This window comes from Anarrhichthys ocellatus, unplaced genomic scaffold, assembly GCF_004355925.1.
Source record: "Anarrhichthys ocellatus isolate YVR2014 unplaced genomic scaffold, GSC_Weel_1.0 scaffold55, whole genome shotgun sequence".
Lineage (NCBI taxonomy): Eukaryota > Metazoa > Chordata > Actinopteri > Perciformes > Anarhichadidae > Anarrhichthys > Anarrhichthys ocellatus.
The window spans coordinates 925097-944615 of record NW_022280085.1 but is presented as its reverse complement, the minus strand read 5'-3'; the positions used below and the strand labels follow the sequence as shown (position 1 = coordinate 944615).

General features: G+C 43.4%; 4 protein-coding genes across 5 annotated transcripts; 1 reads left to right on the top strand and 3 right to left on the bottom strand.

The window, feature by feature from the left end:
- Nucleotides 1–70: 70 nt before the first annotated feature.
- ddx47 (DEAD (Asp-Glu-Ala-Asp) box polypeptide 47) lies at nt 71–4434 on the bottom strand. The gene is made up of 13 exons (XM_031870883.1): nt 4101–4434; nt 3818–3911; nt 3395–3583; nt 3233–3304; nt 3010–3128; nt 2723–2794; nt 2457–2573; nt 2157–2303; nt 1167–1304; nt 1006–1076; nt 788–917; nt 567–702; nt 71–509 (listed from the first exon to the last, which is right to left on the bottom strand). Exons 1-13 carry the CDS (start codon nt 4230–4232, stop codon nt 427–429), a joined length of 1500 nt encoding a protein of 499 aa, XP_031726743.1. The 5' UTR covers nt 4233–4434; the 3' UTR covers nt 71–426.
- Nucleotides 4435–4490: 56 nt separating this feature from the next.
- wbp11 (WW domain binding protein 11) lies at nt 4491–9614 on the bottom strand. Its single transcript, XM_031870840.1, is given in 12 exon segments — nt 4491–5505; nt 5507–5730; nt 6068–6253; nt 6851–7132; nt 7239–7364; nt 7462–7698; nt 7792–7958; nt 8458–8591; nt 8801–8997; nt 9191–9284; nt 9385–9416; nt 9551–9614. Coding segments are annotated over 12 exon segments (2202 nt in total). The 3' UTR covers nt 4491–5046.
- A 2416-nt stretch (nt 9615–12030) lies between these two features.
- On the top strand, nt 12031–18100 carry LOC116396321 (THAP domain-containing protein 5-like). 2 transcript variants are annotated; one of them, XM_031870864.1, is made up of 3 exons: nt 12031–12340; nt 12756–12888; nt 13714–18100. In XM_031870864.1, exons 1-3 carry the CDS (start codon nt 12276–12278, stop codon nt 14302–14304), a joined length of 789 nt encoding a protein of 262 aa, XP_031726724.1. In that variant the 5' UTR covers nt 12031–12275; the 3' UTR covers nt 14305–18100. The 2 variants fall into 2 exon arrangements, with proteins under 2 accessions (XP_031726724.1, XP_031726723.1); XM_031870863.1 differs by lacking the exon at nt 12031–12340 and having other exon boundaries at nt 12350–12888.
- On the bottom strand, nt 16743–18528 carry LOC116396318 (pleckstrin homology domain-containing family F member 2-like). The gene is made up of 2 exons (XM_031870860.1): nt 18233–18528; nt 16743–17706 (listed from the first exon to the last, which is right to left on the bottom strand). The coding sequence occupies exons 1-2, from the start codon at nt 18516–18518 to the stop codon at nt 17111–17113; spliced, it is 882 nt and encodes a 293-aa protein (XP_031726720.1). The 5' UTR covers nt 18519–18528; the 3' UTR covers nt 16743–17110.
- Between the last annotated feature and the right edge of the window lie 991 nt (nt 18529–19519).

Here is a 19519-nt window from a genome sequence, read left to right as displayed (position 1 = left end):
CCCCCCCCCCCCCCCCATCCTCTCCGTCATTGGCTGAGAGAAACCAACCCTCCGATCTGTAAACCAATGACATGCATGCAATGATGATCGATATTGCAACTGTTGCTTACCTGCATTACAAGTAAGTTAAAAAATAAGTACCTCACACGTTTTCATTCTCAACAAAATGTCATTTAACAATTAAAAAAAAACCTTTGTTAAAAACGTCTGGCAATCGTACACCACTCTACCACAAACAAAAGCTTTGGTTTTTACACTGGCATTTTATTACAAATGGGAAAATCTCATAGAGGGGCAGGAGAAGCATGTAATTAAATAGCTGGTATACCAAATGCTGGGAAATATGTTGACGTCATGATGAAGTTTTACATCCAAAAACAAGAAAGGCATTGTATTGTTATGTACAATCAGTTTATGGAGGAGGCTTCAGTGTCCTCCTCTCCAGGCTGCTCCACCTCTCTTCTTCACCCCCCCTCCTCCTCCTCCTCCTCCTCTGCCTCCCCCTCCTCCTCTGCCCCCTCCTCCTCTCCCCCCACCTCCTCTCCCCCCACCTCCTCTCCCCCCACCTCCTCCTCCTCCTCCTCTCCCTCCACCATCTCCTCCTCTCACTTTCTTCCTCACACCGCTTGCTTGTTCTGTGTCATCCTGGTCTGCATCTCCTCCTCTGGGCCTTTTCCTTTTCTCACCTTGCTCCTTCATTTCCTGAGGAAGACAGTTTTTTTTCAATATACAATCCAGATATGACATCCATCTTTCAGTGGTTCCCAATCCTCCCCTGACGACTCACCAGCCTGGCAAACCTCTGGGCCTCGCTCACCCTCTCCACCAACATCATCACCTCATCCTCCTGGGTAGGGAAGGCAGGAAGCTTCTTCCCAATCAGGCTTTCGATCCGCTGGAAAAGCTCCACGTCATATCTGAGGGAACACAACGTGTCAGTTTGATGCAGTCGTTGTTTTTTTTTGCAACGCATTAGAAAAACAACAGCGGAGAACACGTTCTTACTGAGTGACAAAAGTGATGGATTTCCCAGCTCGCCCTGCTCTGGCTGTTCGTCCGACTCTATGGATGTAGTCCTATGAGGGCAGACAGATCCGATCAAAATCCACTCAAACTCATGAAACCATCAAACAAACTGGCAGCGCTGAACACCAGCGCCTACGCACCTTGGAGTGGGTGGGGATGTCGTAGTTGATGATGCAGTCGACATGAGGAATGTCCAGTCCTCTGGACGCCACGTCCGTCGCCAGCAGCACCGACCGAGACTTAGACTTGAACTTGTTCAGCGCTCCAAGACGTTTGTTCTGAGCAACAGATGGAGGAAGATCCAGAGAGTCAATTTGGCGTTTCCTTTAAAAGGCTCATTGCAGCATGTGAGAGTATAAATATGCACCATATAAATAATGTAGAAACGTTGCCTTATGGTTTGGCTGTACCAGCATGCACACACACACACTGTGCTCTCATGTCAGATTTGGTAAAGTTTGTAAAGTTGCATTACTGTACGGCACCAAACCAGAAGAGGGCGCTGTTCTACCAGCCTAAAGAGAGCCAAAGCTACTCGACATTCACACAATGGCTGTAAAAAGGATGAGTAAAGGGCCGGTGTTTGTCCTCGTCAGAAAAGATCTCTACTGTTAATCTCTACAGATAAACTACATTTACATTAACAACTGCTTCGAACATGACTCATCAGCTTATGGTAGACATGATGATCTGTTGATGTTTAGGTTACACAAAGACTTTTCATCCCTAAAAAAACAATTCTTGATTCATCGTCTATAGAATGTCAGCTTGAACAAAACAAACCGACATGTTTGATAAGCCATCAAAATAGTTTCATTTTCTATCGATTGACTAATCGATTCATCAATTAAACATTGTAAAAGATTTCTACTGTATGCCGCGGGCAGTGCAGAGGACAGCTCTCCACTAGTGTTGGCAACTAGTGAATGAACGATTGTGTTTGGAAGAAGAAAAGACCCGGCAACATTCTTCAAGCTTCAAACAGCGAGAAGCAGAGCATGCAAAAAAGGTACTTGTGCAACACCGTCCTGTTGTCAAACCATTGCATTACATCATCATCGATGACAAATGTTTGCATGGATTGGTCTGAGTTCTGAAAAAAGGCTATGTGTGTGTGTTTGAAGGTCTACCTGACTCATCTGGCCGTGAAGAGGGATGGCAGTGATGCCGAGGTTCCTTAACAACAGCGCCACCCGCTGGGCATTGTTACACGTGCTGCAGAAAATCATGAATGCGTTGCCGGCCAGCTCGTTCAGGATGGACACCAGGTAACAGTCCTGCCAGAGAACGAACACACGAACACACACACAGAAAACGGAGTCAGAAACGCCAACAACACACAATTATAACGGGAGTGTGACCTTCAGCGGATGCCCAGCATGTGGAATGGGGTGTCAGACATTAAAACATGAAAGCAGAATGTGCCGTACCTTGTACTTCGATGGTATGAAGACGTAATACTGCTGTAGTTTCTCTACGGTAGAGTACTTGGTGGACACCATACACTTCACAGGATCTTTCAGAGCTGCTCTCTGTAGCTTCTGGACCTGTAGCCAAATGAAAGAATGTCAGTGAAATAGAAAAGCGAAGTCGGCTCCACAAGTGGTGGACCACTCTGGTGTCTGCTCATTAGTTTTCAGCACGATAAACACTAGGGGTCACATGCTGCTCAGTATTGATCAGTGTTTATTTCTACCTTTTTGGTCATGGTGGCAGAGAACAAGTAGGTGCGCCGATCTCTGGGAATCACCTTTAAGATTTTATCCACCTGACAAAACAAAGAAAACAGACTTTAAGGAACTTTAAATACCGACTCGGGGTTGAATGGATGTTTGACAGACTTAATGTAATTCCCTCCAGGCGTTCCTGAGATATTGCATTCGCGAGAATGGGCGGACGGACAGGAAAACATACTGCATAATTACAATGCCTCATAGTGTCACACTGCAGGGGGAAACAGTAGCACAGACATCAATAACTCACCTCAGTCTCAAAGTCCATGTTGAGGATTCTGTCTGCTTCGTCCATGACCAGGAACTTCAGCGCTCGTAGGGAGAAGCCCTTTGTGTTCTCCATGTGGTCGATCAACCGACCAGGTGTGGCTGTAACATATTTGGTTCACTTCATCACATTGATGCTAAAACAAAAAAAATCGGTTTAAATTGTGATGCGATACAGCTTAAGACTGTTTGATTTTTGGTCTTACCAATAACTATGTGCGGTTTTTTAGCCAACACCAGTGACTGGGACATCATGTCGATTCCTCCGACTATGACAGCTGCAACAGAAAAGAAGCTTTAGGAACAGAACCACAGAAAGTGATCGGCCTCGTTGCAAAACCGGTCATTAACCGCGAATGGACACTCACCACACTTAACACCGATGCTGGAGCCCAGGGCCTCAAACTGCTCGGCGATCTGAAAGGCCAGCTCCCTGGTGGGGGTGAGGACGAGGGTGTGGAGCCTCTGGGGCGAACCCAGCAGGGACTGCAGGATGGGCAGAGCGAAGGCACCCGTCTTTCCGGAACCAGTCTCCGCCAGGCCGATGATGTCTTTCCCTGCAGGTACAGACAGATGTTATAGAAGTTATGTGTATTGAGCGGTGGAAGAAAACAACCTAAGCACAATTTAGTGCTATACTAGGTACTGTTGCTCTTATGCAACAGATCTGAATGCTTCTTCCACCACTGGTTTTGAGGGTAAGCACGTTTGAAACACACACACAGAGTGGCACTGGCAGCAGCCTCTCCTGATGGAGACCGTAGACAGAAAGAGGCTCTGGGATCACTCACCTTGCAGGGCTAGAGGTATAGCTTCTATCTGGATCTTTGTTGGCGTCTTCCATCCCAGCTGTTCACACGACTCACAGAGAACCTCGGTAACACCCTGGTGATCGGAGAAGATACAGAGTAGAGACTATTAAACGTTGCCGACAATGTTTTGCTACCAAATCACAGCGTCGTCAGATAACGGGTATTTAAAATACAAGTGCAGCTGCTACTAGCTTAGTTTAGCTAGCTCAATGCTGCTGCTCGCTTTTGTTGATAAAATGGCGTCTCTGTGAGGTGAACCTACCAAATCCTTGAAGGTCTTCACTGCCTCCTTGTTTTCGCCGCTGTCAAGAGGACCGTCAACATCCTCGCTCCTCGAAATTTGGAGTGTGTCGTCTGTGTTTGGCTTCACGCTTTCCACAGCGTCGTCCGCCATGCTTTTAGTCCCAACGTGTCGTCAGCCCCGGAATGCGCAGATGCGAAAAATCGAGCTGAAGCCGCACTGGATGATGGGATTTGTTGTTCTTACACGCACACACTTAAGGCGCCACAAAATCATACGGAATATTAGATTACTGACTGGTGGAATTTAGGGAAATCTTTCCCAGATCTACAGCATCCAGACAATAATTGCTAAAATATGTGTAATTATGTTATCCATATATTGTCTCCTGTATCACGTCACACTGAAGGATGAGGTAAAAAGTATTTATTTCGCTGCAGATCAAATTGTTTCAGACATGTATTTTGTCAGTGGTTGACAAACGTTCCACACCTTTATTTCGATGTCCAACATGTTTCGGAGATAAAATAACAATCATACAAAATGCTTTTTCTGGTCATGGCAAAACACAAACAGTTGGCCGGAAGAAAATGCCAGTTGTAAGAAAAAAAATGGAGGACAAAAAGCACAGGTAGTCTCCAGCTGACAATGTTTTCATAGCAGAGAATAGTGTTCTTTTTATGAGTCGGGCCTTTTAATAGCAACCAATTTAAAAAAAAAATTACAATTTCATGCATAATCAGATTTCTTACCAAACGAATTCACATAATCCTTGATACAACAAATTAAAAATCCAAATCAAATGAAGATGGAGACCAGTGCTGAGTGTAGCAGACTTTCCTTGGTTTACTGAAAATAAACTAATCTAGCCGACGGCCTTGAAGACAGCTACCTCTAGCACTCTGCACAGAAAACAAATACACCTTTGAACCCCACTGAACATCCGCCACAAATACCCTCCCGAGTCTCAGAGGAGTCCCTCCATCTCCCTCATAAAGGCTTCATACATCTGGTCTTTAGTCTTCATGTTGGACTGAGACACAGCACCCATCTGGACTTGCTGGACAAAGCCCATCGAAGCAGCCGTTGCCTGCTGTTTCTGCCCATGTCCACCTCCCATGCCGTCATCTCCCCTCCTTCCTCCGTGACCTCTTTTGTCGTGATGCCCAGCTCCTGCCCCGGGCATCCCTCCGCTCTTGTCCCTGCGCACCCTCAGCGCCGTGGGCACGAAGCGGGTGACCTCTGTCTTCGGATTGATAATCTGAGGTTTGGCGGAGATGGTGGCTCCGCCGGAGCCGGCACCCGCGGCCAGGTTGCCTCCGGCTGCTGCGACCGAGGTGATGTTGGGTCGCTTTTCGATGGTGGCCGCGTGGTGGTGCCCGGGGGGATTGCCGCCAGTCGGAGCGCCAGCTGTACCTGGGGGGGGGAGGCATCTGCATGCCGCCCGGTCGCATGGGCATAGGCATGGGCATGGAAGGGGGCGGCATGTTGCCCTGTGAACCATCCGGGTTGGATCCTGAGCCTTTTTGTCGCTGGACAATGTTGGGAGGAGCACTGAGCACGTTGGCGTTGAGAGGTGGAGGAAAGAGGGAGAGTGGTGGGGCAAGTGGACGCGGGGGCCCTCCTGCTCTTGGGGGAGGAGGCGGGATACCTGCAAAAAGACAAAGTGTATTTTAATGAGAAATGTTTGACATTCCTCTTCACCACTCCACATATTTTAAACATAAAGTATGCTTATATAATATATTTAATGATGTATAGAAGTATATTTTTACTGCCTCAGTTTGAGTTTCACTGCAGCTGAGCTGTGATGGCATATAAAATAACTAAATTATTTTCTTGTGTCACGTTTATTCAGCATGTGTCCATGCACACACAAGAACATATAGAGCATATACACACACTCAGTTTACATTTGGATTTAAAGTACTACACAAATGTGCATGCACCACACACACAGATGTGTGCCTTCATACACATGTGCCTACCTGGTGGTGCAGGGAGTGGGAGTCTGGGAGGGGGTCCTCGTGGCGGGGGGCCCGGTGGGAGGCCAGGAGGGGGGCCTGGTGGGGGGCCCGGGGGCCGACCTGGCGGAGGTCCAGGAGGCAGAAGACGAGGCATCGGACCCCTCAGGCCTCCAGGCATACCAGGAGGCCTCAGGAACGGAGGAGCACCTAAAGACAGAATATATCATCTAAAACAGGGTTTCCCAAACTTTTTTTCTCGGACCCACTTTTTAAAAATGACAAACCGCTGTGACCCAATTCACTACAGGCCTTATCTTGAAATCCTGAGAACAAACAGTTCTGACCATGTCGTGTCGCCTTTTTTTTGGTGTGACATGCATGGTACAGAAACAATAGTCAAAATGATCTGTCTGTGTGGAGACCACACGCGTACGAGCTGCAGCAGTTCACCGGCTGCAGCCGTGCTGCTCACGCAGGCTGTGAGGTTGAAGAGAAGCAAAGGCGCTAGCCTGTACGTAACCATAGACAGCATAAAAATGTGTACGTTTATCAAAATACATGTCTCAGCCAAATGTGACACCGGTGCCGTTGATGAAACAAATCCTAATCAGTTCATCCTTTAGTCCAAGTGGACTTTGTGCCAAATTTGTAAAAATCATTCCTGAGATATTGCATTCCCGAGAATGGGACGGAAAACCTAACCGAAAACCTAACCCGAGGTGGATGCATAACATTTTTTTTTTAATTTTGATTTATTCTGGTATCGAGTTCAGAGCTGGAGCATAATTTTCCGTTGCAACTAACCTGGTGGTGGACCTGGAGGCGGGCCAGAGGGTGGACCGGGAGGCCTCATGGGGGGAGCTGGGGGTGGACCCAGTGGTGGAGGCCCAGTCATTGGTGGACCTTGCAGGTGTGGAGGCCCTTGCTGTCCCACCGGTCCAGCAGGAGGGGGTAGACGCGGATTAGCCAGGAGGTGGGGCGGGTTTTCCCCAGGTGGTCCCCTGTCCTCGATGTCTGAGCCGCCCGATTCATCCGTGTATTCCTCCTCCACCTCTTCCTCCTCTTCGTCTTCAGGAACTGCCTGACCTGGAGACAAAAAATAAAAAAATACAGCAACATGTCATCAGAAATAGAAATTAAAGTATGCTAGCTTAGCAAGTATGGAGCAAAGACACTGGAATACTACAGTTACCTGCCATCCTCAACATCATAGCCTGCAGCGGGGTAATGGCCTTGGTCTTCTTCACCACCCTCTTCTTCTTCTTCTTCCCTTCACGGAGTGCCTCTGGAGGCATGTCAGCGAATCGTACACTGCGACCTAAAGTAATTAAACGTAGTTAAAAGTAAGTCATCAAAATATGAATAAGTTGAGAACTTAAAGCAAAAACACAATAAAGCAATTTCTAAACACTCACCAGCATGTCTTTCATTTCTGTCTCTGTCCTCCTCCCTCTCCCTCTCATCATCGGGCCGGTCCACACTCATCCTCAGGTCTCCGTCTCCTCCTTCCTCTCTCTCGTCTTCGCTGTCCTCCTCGGAGTCGCTTTCGTCGTCGTCCACGTCGTCCCGATCTCTGTCACTCTCACTGCCGCTGTCCCGATCTCTTCCCAACTCCATCGGAGAGTCCTTTTCTAAACCAGGAATGGAAGGTTCTGTTCAAGAAAAAAAAAGAAAAGTTAGGAATTGAATTCAATTAAAGGAAAATTAGCATTCAGAAATGTAGTCATTATGGGTTTGTGCGTTACCTGTGTCTGTGCCATAAGCTCGTCGAGCAGGAATGCCGTACAGTGCCAGAACCTGTGGGGGTGGGGGCCCGGGTGGGGGTCCAGGGGGCTTCTTCCCTGGAGGTAAGCGTGGCACACCTGGCACTGTTGCCAAAATCGGTCCAGAAGATGCCGACAGAGGTCCTTTACTGAGAGATGCATAAAACAGAATTGATGCATAAAAAAGAATTACCTCAGTGGCAGAGCAATACTCAGCAGTGTTACTTAAACTCATTGGTTTGTGGACTGCTGTTTTGAAGCCTTGAGTTTGGCGATTTAGCCGTCGCCATCTTGGATTACAGCCATCACCATGTTGGGTTTTTTGCAACCAATGAACGGTCTTTATGGTCTATTTGACTCTAAATGGACCATAATCTACAAAATGAACATCATGCTGTATTGAAGAAGACTTGAAACTAGAGAGTGAGACCATAAACTCATGTTTACAATGTTTACTGAGGTAATAAATCAAGAGAGAAGTAGAGTCATTTTCTCATAGACTTCTATACAACCAGACTTCTTTTTGCAACCAGGGGAGTCGCCCCCTGCTGGTCAAGAGAGATAATGCAAGTTTTAAGACTGTTCCGCGTTGGCTTCACTCGGCAGAAGTAGAGGTTTGTCGCCTGGTATGCACATGTTAATAATTACCCAAAAGAGACGTTTTTCTTCAGTATGGAGGGAGGCTGAGCTCCCGGTAGTGGGATGTCCTGGATGTGGATATTGGAGGGTGCATGAGGCATATCTGGTAAAGGGATACTGTCAACCTCCACTGACTCTGCATTCTGAAAAAGAGGACACAAAACACATGATAGTAAATAGAGTCACCACAAAGCCTAAGCAATGTAAAGAAACCAGAAGATGAAGCGTTGGGGCTCAACAAACTGTGTACAAATTCCCGCAAATGAAACAAAAGACACAAACGTGCTTCTCAATGAGTCAAGATTGATTAAAAACAAATTTTTCCAATCCAAACAAATATACATAAACACACCTTGACTGAATCAAAATAGAGAGCCAGCTGCCCTCGCTTGGTCTCATAGTCCAACTCTAGTTTGCGTAGCTCCTTGTAGGTTTCGGGATTCTCTCTCTCGTAGAGACGGACAATGCGCTCAAATGTCTCGCGTAGCTTCTTCCTCTTGTCCCGCAGCACTTTCTCATTCAGCAAGGGCTGCTGGACTGGGTTGAACTCTGTTGAAGGCGTTACAGAAAAGCTTCATATTTTAACAAAAGCAGCAGCTTTAGGTTGAAATAGTCCAAAAAGCCTTAAAAAAAAATATGAACATCTTATAAAAGTAACTAACTTTATATTTAGGGACAGTAAACCTATGTACAGACATACAAACGGCAGTTTGACAGAAACAGACACATTCAGCCCCCTCACCCATCTCATCCAGCTTCTCCATGTCTCTAATGATCTGTCTGGGGTCCTTCATCTTCAGCACAGCAGCTCTCACCATCATCCGCTGCTTCTTGTTCTATCACAGTTATTAACAAATGAAGCCACATGTTATTAACACAATAATAACACCAGAGAGAGTACATTGAAAAGTGAACATGTTTAAAGACCACTCGTACCTTTTTTAACTCCCTTTTCCTGGCCTCCTTTCCTGTAAGAGAGGTGGAGAACAAGGGTACACTAGTTATTGTTCTGGCACTTGAAAACAATGAGTTGATCATTCTTCAGGTGTTATCCAGCAGGCCGGTACGGAGGAACCAGCTGCTGGTTATGGTCGGTACTTACTGGCCTGGTCGGTGGGGTTCATGAACTTCCCACTCTTGGTGGAGGAGGTTGAACGTCTCCCCATCGTGCCGGTGCTTCTCTTTCACCCTGCACAGTTATGACATGTAAAAAATGAAATGAACCATCTGTATCCGCTGAGGGAATATACACATCTTCCCCTTGTATTTTGGATTTCACAATCAATTCAAAGATGTCTCTGCCAGATGTTTCACAGCATCTTTGAGAGGATGGTCCGTTCCGTTCAATTTCGTTTACTACTACTAACTAATGACATGCTTGTTACCTCTGCATACATTACATTTAAAAGTATTATCAGTAAAACTGTAGGTAAATGTAAATATAACATTAGGAAAAATAAACATTGTAACGTTGCGCTATGTTGAATAATGTTAATAGTGATGGTTAGCGAACGTTAGTTAAACAACGTAACTATAAATAACTAACGTAGAAGCGAAGACAATCTAACGTCTCTCTCTCTGTGAGTTAGATACAACGTATTCAAACCCAGCGGGTGTTTTAAGTGGCTATCGAACATTATAAAGCCGGTTAAACTACATATATAACAGTTATATCTTCTCATGGCGGCCCATGCAGCATTTTGCTGGCAAATGCTAACGTTAGGCTAACTGTTGACGTTAGCTCGCACTTGTAGCTAGGTCCGCGTTAGCAACGACAGCAGCGAAGGAGGAGCGAAATTTGAATTTTACCTTTTATTCCAGAAAAGTTCGTAGAGCGTTAACGCCCCACACGCGCACCTTTGCGTACCAAAAAGTAAAGTAAAACGTATTGTGTAACGTTACGCTGTGAAAGAGAAATCCAAAGCTTTCAGGAATGAATGCATGCACGGACTGCTTTAGCCAGTCGCCATGTTTACTGCCGCGAGCACGAGCGGAAGAGGCTAATTTGACGTCATCAAAAAGGTCGCCGTGGTTTTCTTTTTCTTCAGATGAATATACATGTTATATGATTATACTAAACATTGTAATACCATGTATCTATACATGAAACAACAAAATAGAAAACATAACATTCATATTAAAAATATAGAACTGCACGAGAGAGATGTAAACATAAAAAAATAATACACCTTTTAGTGTGTGTCCGATCACTTGAGAAGTCTTCAAATATATATTTTTTATTAGTTGCTATCTTAGAAACAGAGTCAAAGAGTTTAACACAAAATAGTTAATAGTTCATTTTATTTGGGGGAAAATTCCACGTTTACAAGAAGAAGAGATGGGCGGACTCCAATCAAAAACTATATTAATATGACACCATGATTAAAAAAACAACCTTACAAATAAGATGCCAATGCATACTAATTATGTGTTTGATAGATCTATTATGGACCAATAATACAGTATTTTAAATTACTTTTTTACTTGGTAAAGACATTTCTGTAATTTATCTGATTCTAAACTATAGACCAACATTATTTTTTAAATCACCTGGTAACCACTGCCCTAAAGCAGGTGATAGCTGCATTTATTTCGCTGGAAAACTTTTAAATGTAGAAACGCATAACGATGTCCGCAGCAGTATTCCACACCCGGTGTACTGGGTTGTGCAGGATCCACATTTGTCATAATTTTCGATTTTAGTTTTTACTGAACTCAATGTTACCTCTTCGTTTTTTTGAGAGGTCAAAAGAGACTTTTTTAATGATGGATACATTAAAAGCAGCAAGAATAGCAACCTCTGAAAGTTATTGTCTATTTTACTCTAAATGGTCCCATCATTTATGAAATGAACATCTACACTGAAACTCTGCTGGGAAAACGAGAGAGAAGAAACAAAAAGTTTGGGCTGAACAATTGAACAGAAAGCAACAAAAACAAACTAGAAATACCTCAAAATAAACTTTAGTCCAACAGTGCCACTCTCAGTCATACAGATGCTTCAAAGAACAACATTAGTATTTCATTCCTTGTTCCAGATTACAGCATTGGAATTCTCAATCGAATCAGTGATTAATTATTGGTGTATACTGGGGAGATGCTGGATATTTTGCTGACATAACAATGGATTGAAGATGTGACCTTTGACCCAGCAGACCAGATGTTTTAAAAGAGACAGCAAAAAAAAAAACAGAATTCAAATGATGGAACATATATACAGGAACTGTAATACAATAGGAAAACACAATAGATCTGAGAACTGAGAAACTTTATAACATGTTGTGCTTTACTGTACAAAGTAGGATGCTGAGAGAATGGATACTGCATCTTAATTAAATCAATTTGAGATATGATTTACGTTATCTTTTACAAAGTTCTGGAGATAAGTGTTATCTATTTTTGTTTCATTATTTTAGGAGAAAAACTTGATTGAGAGAGAGTATAACTTTGCTTACTTTCTTGTTCTCATTATCTTTTATTTTATTTATACACACTCCACACCAGCTGTTGGCGGTAGTGCACCATAACGTTGTTTGCTAACCTTCATGAACATGAAGAAGAAGACTTCTAGTTGCAACCAGAGGACCTGTTCCCTCCTGGCCAGTAGAGAGAATGCGGGTTTGATCCACTTCCGCTTTGGCTTCACTTTTCAGACCCGACCAAATGCTTCGTCCGCCTCTCACAGACAGCCTGCTGTTGTTATCTTATATTCCTATTTTATACAGCCTGTGGGTGCTATGCGCGTTTCCGTGTAGGAACTTTAACCCTTTCACGGTGCGTTTTCGGTTCATTAAAGTTAATTGTAACATTGTGGTGTGTTGTCTAAGATGTCTTGTTCAGCCTACGGTTGTTCCAGAAGACATTCTAAGGGGTCGGACGTTAATTTTTTCCGGTAAGTAGCGTTACGTTGTGTTTTAATCCCGTTGTTCACAAGCTAAAATTAGCATCCCGATTTATTTTAATTTGTAACGCGAAATACAGATGCATCTTTCTAACCTAGCTAGCCCGCTAGCTTTAGCGTTTGTTAGTTTTTTTTTGACGTTTGTGAATGAACACTTCTTCTGCTGATAACATCTGCGGCAGAGGACACGCAGCAAAGGCCCGTTGCTGCCCTCTGCAGGTCAGTGGTAGAACAACAGTAGAATCTGAGCACATCTCTGCTGGTGTAACTTCTTCCACTCGCCCAAACATTCCTAAAAGCTCTGTAGTGTAGACTGACACATGATTGGATATGCACTTTCTATCTGGTATGATATATTAGAATGTCTGAATTCAAAAGTTAACTTTTTCTTTCCTTCTTCAAACAGATTTCCTTTAGGTGATAATGCAAGGCTGAAGCAATGGTTGCTGAATGTGAGGAGGAGGAACTGGATCCCATCTAAAAGTTCACGTCTGTGCAGTACGCACTTCAAGGATGACCAGTTCTTCATAGACAAGGAGGTAGACGGATACATTTTAGTGCACTAATTAATTACACAGTGAATTCTCTAAATGTACCGATAATTAGTTGAAATACCAGACCTAACGTAGAGGTGACTTACCAATAAAAACATATCTGAATGTGTGGATATCATCTTTAATGTTTGAGTATGAGGAAAACCACCCTTACAATCTGAATTTGAAGGTCCAGTGTGTAGGATTTAGGGGGGCGTCTATTGGCAGAAACAGAATATAATATTCAGAATTGGGTTTTTTATTTAGTGTATAATGACTTTAAACTAAGAATTATGTGATATAGTATACAAGTAAAGACAATATATTTTCCTTATTTGTTTTAGGACATGATCATAGAGGCTTTTGAGAACTGCCAGTTGAATATCTAAGGGACCAGACTAGCATTTATTAGCAAAATTTGAATTTTCATAACCATGTTTTCATTGATGTAAAGTCACCTGAAACTAGGAATTGTTGTGTTTTTGTAGCTTACAATGAGCCCTTCATATCTTCGCAGGGAGCGGGTCTCTTCACATAGCGCACCATGTTGCACCGCCATGTCTCTACAGTGGCCCAGAAAGGACAAACCAAACTCTAGAGAGACCCTTTTGTGTTTTTACGTTACCTAAAGTCCACCGTAGTCCTCTGGCACGCTTAGAAAGGGCGTTTCCTTTGGTTGCAATCTGCATCCTCACCACTAGATGTCACTAAATCCTACATACTGCTCCTTTTAAATCACAAAATACACCTTTTAATTGTAAAAAAAAAAAAAGGAGAAAAAACCCTATGTAGCACAACTTACCTGCTGATGTCTTCTGCATTTATCTTTAGGGCAAGAGGAGGCTGAAGGACACTGCTGTGCCCACCATTTTCATCTTTCAAAACCGTTGGTTGATAGAGGATGTAACGAACACGACCAGCCTGCTACGATTGACTACCAACATTGACAATGGACCGTATCACAGCATTGCCAATGCGGAGCAAGCGCCTATTGAGGAGGAGGATGATGTCGTGGACTGCGATGTTGTTGACAGCGTCTTTGACGAAATCCTCGATGATGACATTGTTCGGGTTATTGTCGGTGGCGATGTCGATGAGGTCGTTTCCGATGACAATACCGAGTGTGAGACGAGCATAACTTCACAATCCGCTTTGCACGATCATAGTTACCGGAGTCTGAAACAAGAGCAGATCTACGTGGGCACTGATCACAACTACATAGTTTCTGGTTCTCCCAGGACACTGAAACGCAAAGTGGACGCGGTACAAGATCAGCTTGTCTTGGCTCACAAAAAGCTGAAGTTGAAGTGTCAGGAGACGAGGCGAATGAAGTCAAGACTCTTGTCCATGAAAAATCTGACCAAGGATCTAAAGAAAAAGTTAAATGCAGTTGAGAAAACTCTTGCCGCGGTTCATAAGTAATGGAGGTAAGGCGCAAACAAGTCCAGGAGATCAAAGCTTTAAGGAAGAAGCTGATCTGAAGTCTGTTTATGTTAAAAGTCTCTTGTAGAGATGCACCAATTGCAAATTTCTTGGCTGATTCCGATTGTCTGTTTTAAAAAAAACGTTAATTGACTGCAAGGCTCCGGACTAAACCTACTTTAATTTTGGTAATGATCAAACATTGCTGGCAGCAGCAGGTGGAGTTAAGTGAAGCTTCAATGATGCACACCACCCCCACTCATAAGCAACAGACTGTTTAATGAGCCAAGACTTCAGGAGGAAACTGTTGTTGTTGCCGGTCCAGGACGGCAGGACGAGCAGCCGGACATAAACGTCTTGTCTCCTCGTTTAATGTTTCCAAAACATTCAAATTAAAAACACTTGATTATTTTGCTGTTACGATATCCCGTCAATACTAAATAGACTCCAAAATGTAGCTGTTACAGTGAAACATCTATACTGAGTGGACCACAAAATAGACTAGGAATTACAAAGACTATTTTAAATAGCAAATATCTAAGCTAAAAACAAATTTCTCACATCTCAACTTGGAAATCTAAAATCCGCTGTTAGTGGTCTGCACATTTAGGAGATTGATGATCTCCTATCAGTTCAACATCAACATCATCTTCGGACGGTCAGTTTGTTTGAATTCCTTGTACGACGACCTGAGAGCCTTGAAGGCAGGGATCAGGGACGGAGGAAGGTTGAAACTAATCTCACCAGGTTTTTCAAAGTAATGGTCAAATATTATAGGTGGAGTTAAATGGGAGTTTCCGTGTTTCCAGTCCCATCCGCTCCCTCTCGTAAACAGCAGACCGTTTATTGAGCAAAACGCAGTTTGAGGAGTTTCACTGAGCTTCTAACAGGGTTCTTCTGAGTCCGTTAGACCAGGTTCTTTGAGGGATCTGGTTGTCTTGTCCCTCGCTGCAAAAGCCAAATGTGACACTAGGTGGCAGGAACGCCATTCTTTTACAGTCCAGCAGACACTCGGCAATAACAGCTCTTAAGCGCTCGTGTTACCCCCAACTTCAAATAATGTACTCATATATATCGCTTTCTAATCACTTTCCAACAATATACCTTTCAAAATAAAACATTAAGGCGGACTGTTCTCTGTACTGTGCTGATTCTGACCCATATGTTTGCAGCATGTATAAAGACCTTTATTTTAATGATTAAACACCTCAGTCATCACATTGTAACAAGTACGGGAAATGCATCTCTAATTTGGCCTTTAATGTCACGCTTGTCTGATTAAATATTTAAAAGGCTCCAGGGTTTAATGGTAATCATCTTGACTTGCAATGCTCTGAACTCTGTCAAACATCAAGCAGATCTTCAGAAGCTCATTCTCCGCATAATTCAAACCAATTCTGTGACGTCAGCGGGATTATTACGAGCAGTTCTCACTTCGTGCATCATGTAAACAGCCAGACCACACACAGTATAGAGGAATTATTGAGCACAGCACGTAAATTATGACCAAATAAAAGCAACTGAATGCAACGATTTTATCATCACTGTTCAGAAAGACAGCTCAACCATATATATTTAGACTGTTTTAACTTGTGTGCAACACCAGCATGTGAACAGCTGTTATTTATTACTGAGTGTAAAAAGAGGTCTGGGTGAAAAGTGACTTTTGGAATAATAAGGATATTGTCAGATATTATGAAACCGTCTCAATTCCAACAATGTTCTTACTGCTAGTCTACTAAAATGTTTGGGACTCAGCAGATCTTAACCCTGTAAGAACTATCAACACCACTCACATAATTATAAAGCTCTGATGGTGTATTCATTTAAAATAGGAGCTGGAAGAGAGACGAGAGCACACGACTCACAGTAAACGTGTCATGTTCATTTGTACAAAAATATAAATGTTTGATTGTTTAACAAATCTTAAGAAATAAAGCAGTCAAAGGGACAAAGTTGGAAGTTCGAGGAGTGGACATTTCTGGGAGAAGCTTTCACGTCGTCTGTAAAGATTTGGGACAAAGACTTGAGTGTCAGCAGATTGTTGTTCTGTGAGACTTGTTTAGTGAGACTAATGCCGTGTCCGATAAATGCACTCTGCCGTCTCATCTGGTCTGGTCTACGGTAAACGGGCCACATTTCCGTGTGTGGAGAAGTCAAACAGGTTTGACGCTACATTCTAAGAAATGAGTCAACCAACTTTGGCATCGAGTTGTTTTTAAAAACCTATAATTACCTTCACAATAAAATGTCAGTTTGTTGAGCACTCTTTGGACTCCTGTTAAACGTAGCTTATGCCTCAACACACTAAACACACATAAAAGCAGTCTTTGAAAAAGGATTTTATAACATTTTATATTAAAGGTAACAAAAGTTAAATTGGTGCATCTGACTCAATAATCTAATAATCACAAGAGACACGAATCCTTCACAAGTGTTTTAAATGCTTTTATTGTTTTTAGATCATTTCGAAGCAAAATTAAAAAGTAGCAAAGTATAAACTGATAAAATGAAGTTTCATAACTGCATACACTGCTCTTCTCAACATCAAATAATGTTTGAGAAGATAATGGTGTTTTTCCATGGATCGGGAACTGTGTTTAAAAACTCAGGTACGACAACATTAAATAGTTAAAAATACAATACATGGTTCTCTCTCAATGTTTTTAACGTTCCTCTATTGCATTTGTTTACCTTTGTGCCATCTCGGCCCATTCAAAAGGCCAATACTCTTTGACTTCATTGTTTAAGATGACGCTCGATGATGGTAAACGTGTCTGAGAGACCGTCTCGATGTGCTCATGTTTCACTGGGGCCTCTGATTCATTGGTATCGGGTAAACGTAGGTGCCCGTCTGTCCACAGGTGCCCTGATGGGACACCAGCCAGCTGCTGTAAGCGTGGCCCTCCATCGTCTCCACTCCCTCTTCTTCGTCACTGGATGCCGCCTCATTGTCTTCCTCCGAGCTATTCTTCCCAGTGCCGTTCCCTCCCGGGCTGGACATCTCGTACTCCTTCGTCCTCGTGTCGCACAGGCTGCAGACCCTCAACCGCTTGGTGGGGTGAATGTGGCCGATCACCGCTCGCTGCGTAGAGCACGCGTTGCACACCAAAAAGCCACATTTTCGGCAGTGGTGGCGGCGATTGGTCATGGTGAAATTGTCAAAGCAGCGCATGCACTTGAAGGCAGCCTGGTCTGGGATCCACGCCACAGCAAAGGTGGAGCCAGCTTGGCTGCCGCCGCCCTGCAGCAGGTTCGAGCGGCACTCCTCGATGTGCTCCATCCAGGCCCACTTCTCCTCGTACGACGGGGCGGACACGAAGAACGACTTGCGCGGCGTGCGCATCAGCCATTGGTTCTTCAATCCCTCAGTGTCCTCCATGTCCTTGAGCATGATGTCCTCTGAAATGACAGTCAAGATGGCATATTGAGAACATTGCAAAAAAAAACATATGATACGATGGTCTGGTCGACACGCCAGAAAGCAATTTTCTACCTGCGAACTTCCCATTTCTGCACAACAAGACTGTAAATTAGAGTTGAATGCAGTCAACGTTCAACGTTACAGATCTTTTTATTCTACAGGCTTCGCTGCATCAATGCAATGAAGGTGAACAGAATTCTATTTTGAGGTGTTCGAAGCATTAAAACATGACTTTGAACAAACTCAAAAGTATCTGGCATCTCCAGAAATGCTGTCTTGTTTTTTTCTTTTTTGTGCATGTTTGTTTTTAGGTTTATCTATAGAACTATTGGCTCAATTGAAAGTAGTTTAGGTGGTATGTGGACAGGCAATCATGGGTGCAAAGCAATACATACATGGTCACTCTAGCTTGTGTGGAGCTATGAATACAGATACTGGTTTGATCACTATCTTTCTCTTCAGTCTGACTGGATGAAGTGTTCAGCCACAGGAGAAGTTGCTCACCTAGAGGGATGACCTTCTGGTTTTTGTGCCAGCGGCGGTGCAGGATGATGCTGCCGTACACCAGCACGTCGCTGAAGAGGAAGAAAACCTTGGGCTGGGGCTTCCGGCGACCCTGCTTCACCAGGCGGCCCTGTCCCATCAGATACCGACCCGGCTTGGACAGGGGCTGCCCCGCAGGACCAAATGAATTCTCCACCACCTGGATGCGATGGCGGTTCTCGTCGTTGGACGTAAACAGGTCCATCGCGGCGACCGAATAACCTGCGTTGGCACCGGGATCATGCATATATAAGGTGTTGGGCTGGGTGGAATCGGGCTCACTTCCTAGTGACGCCACGGGACTTACCGAGGTTAGATTCAAGACAAACCCGTTAGACAAGAAATATGGGAGATTATGTGGTGTGTTGTACATTTAGAATTCTATTTTTTTTTTTGATGAATAAGTTTTCAAAGTTTCAAAGTTACTCTGGAAATTAGGAAAAATTAGAAAAATACATTTCAGAGGAAAATAGTGTTTCTTTTGTTTTTACCACTTTAATGTTATTTAACAGACAAAGTTCAGAGTTCAATTTTTTGATAAATAATTTGCATGGAAATGATCAGTTTATACAGTAAAATACATTGCTATAGGTTAAACACCAAACAACACCGTTCAAATTAGCTACATATTACTTTTACGCAAGTGCCATTTTGAATGCAGCACGTGTGCTCTTCATGAAAACATGCTGCCTCTTTCCTTCCTGCATCAAATATGAAATCATATTATATTGACAAGACTAGAGACTCTGCGGCCATGATGGCAGCTCTGTGAGGCTGTGCGCTCCTTAAGCACAGCAGTGCATTGAGCGAAATGCAAAAAGTATAAGTAGGAAAACACAACAACAAAACACAGCAATATTACAGCCTCGAGCACACTCTGAATAAACATAATTAAGTATTTCATGCTCATGTTCACCGTGTTATACAACGTAGGCCTACAGCTGACGCCGATGGGAATGTCATTCGTTTTGCAGGTATTTGGTCATAAATCAAAGTATTACAATTAAAATGTAATAGATGTGAAGCCAGAGGATCAAAATCAAAGTTAAAAAAAAAAAGAAAAAAGTTCTTATCTTTAAAGAAATAGAATAAAAAACATGAATCTTTTGAGCAGTTGTGAAATTTTGAGGTACAACTTGGATGAAATTGGCGGAACAAAGCAGCAATCTACAATAAAAATGTGTCACAATAGACTGAATTTATTAAACTCATATTCATATATGAATATATATTCATATATATATATAT

Bases quoted from the DNA above. Each gene is read 5' to 3' on its own strand.
- ddx47 (XM_031870883.1), bottom strand. From the start codon at position 4,232: ATGGCGGACGACGCTGTGGAAAGCGTGAAGCCAAACACAGACGACACA. The intron at 3,305-3,394 runs GTGAGTGTCCAT...TTTCTGTTGCAG, and splicing joins CAGCATCGGTGTTAAGTGTG to CTGTCATAGTCGGAGGAATC. The intron at 2,574-2,722 runs GTAGAAATAAAC...ATTTGGCTACAG, and splicing joins CTGCCACCATGACCAAAAAG to GTCCAGAAGCTACAGAGAGC.
- LOC116396321 (XM_031870863.1), top strand. From the start codon at position 12,670: ATGATTGGATATGCACTTTCTATCTGGTATGATATATTAGAATGTCTG. The intron at 12,889-13,713 runs GTAGACGGATAC...ATTTATCTTTAG, and splicing joins AGTTCTTCATAGACAAGGAG to GGCAAGAGGAGGCTGAAGGA.
- LOC116396318 (XM_031870860.1), bottom strand. From the start codon at position 18,518: ATGCATGATCCCGGTGCCAACGCAGGTTATTCGGTCGCCGCGATGGAC. The intron at 17,707-18,232 runs GTGAGCAACTTC...CTGTCATTTCAG, and splicing joins CCAGAAGGTCATCCCTCTAG to AGGACATCATGCTCAAGGAC.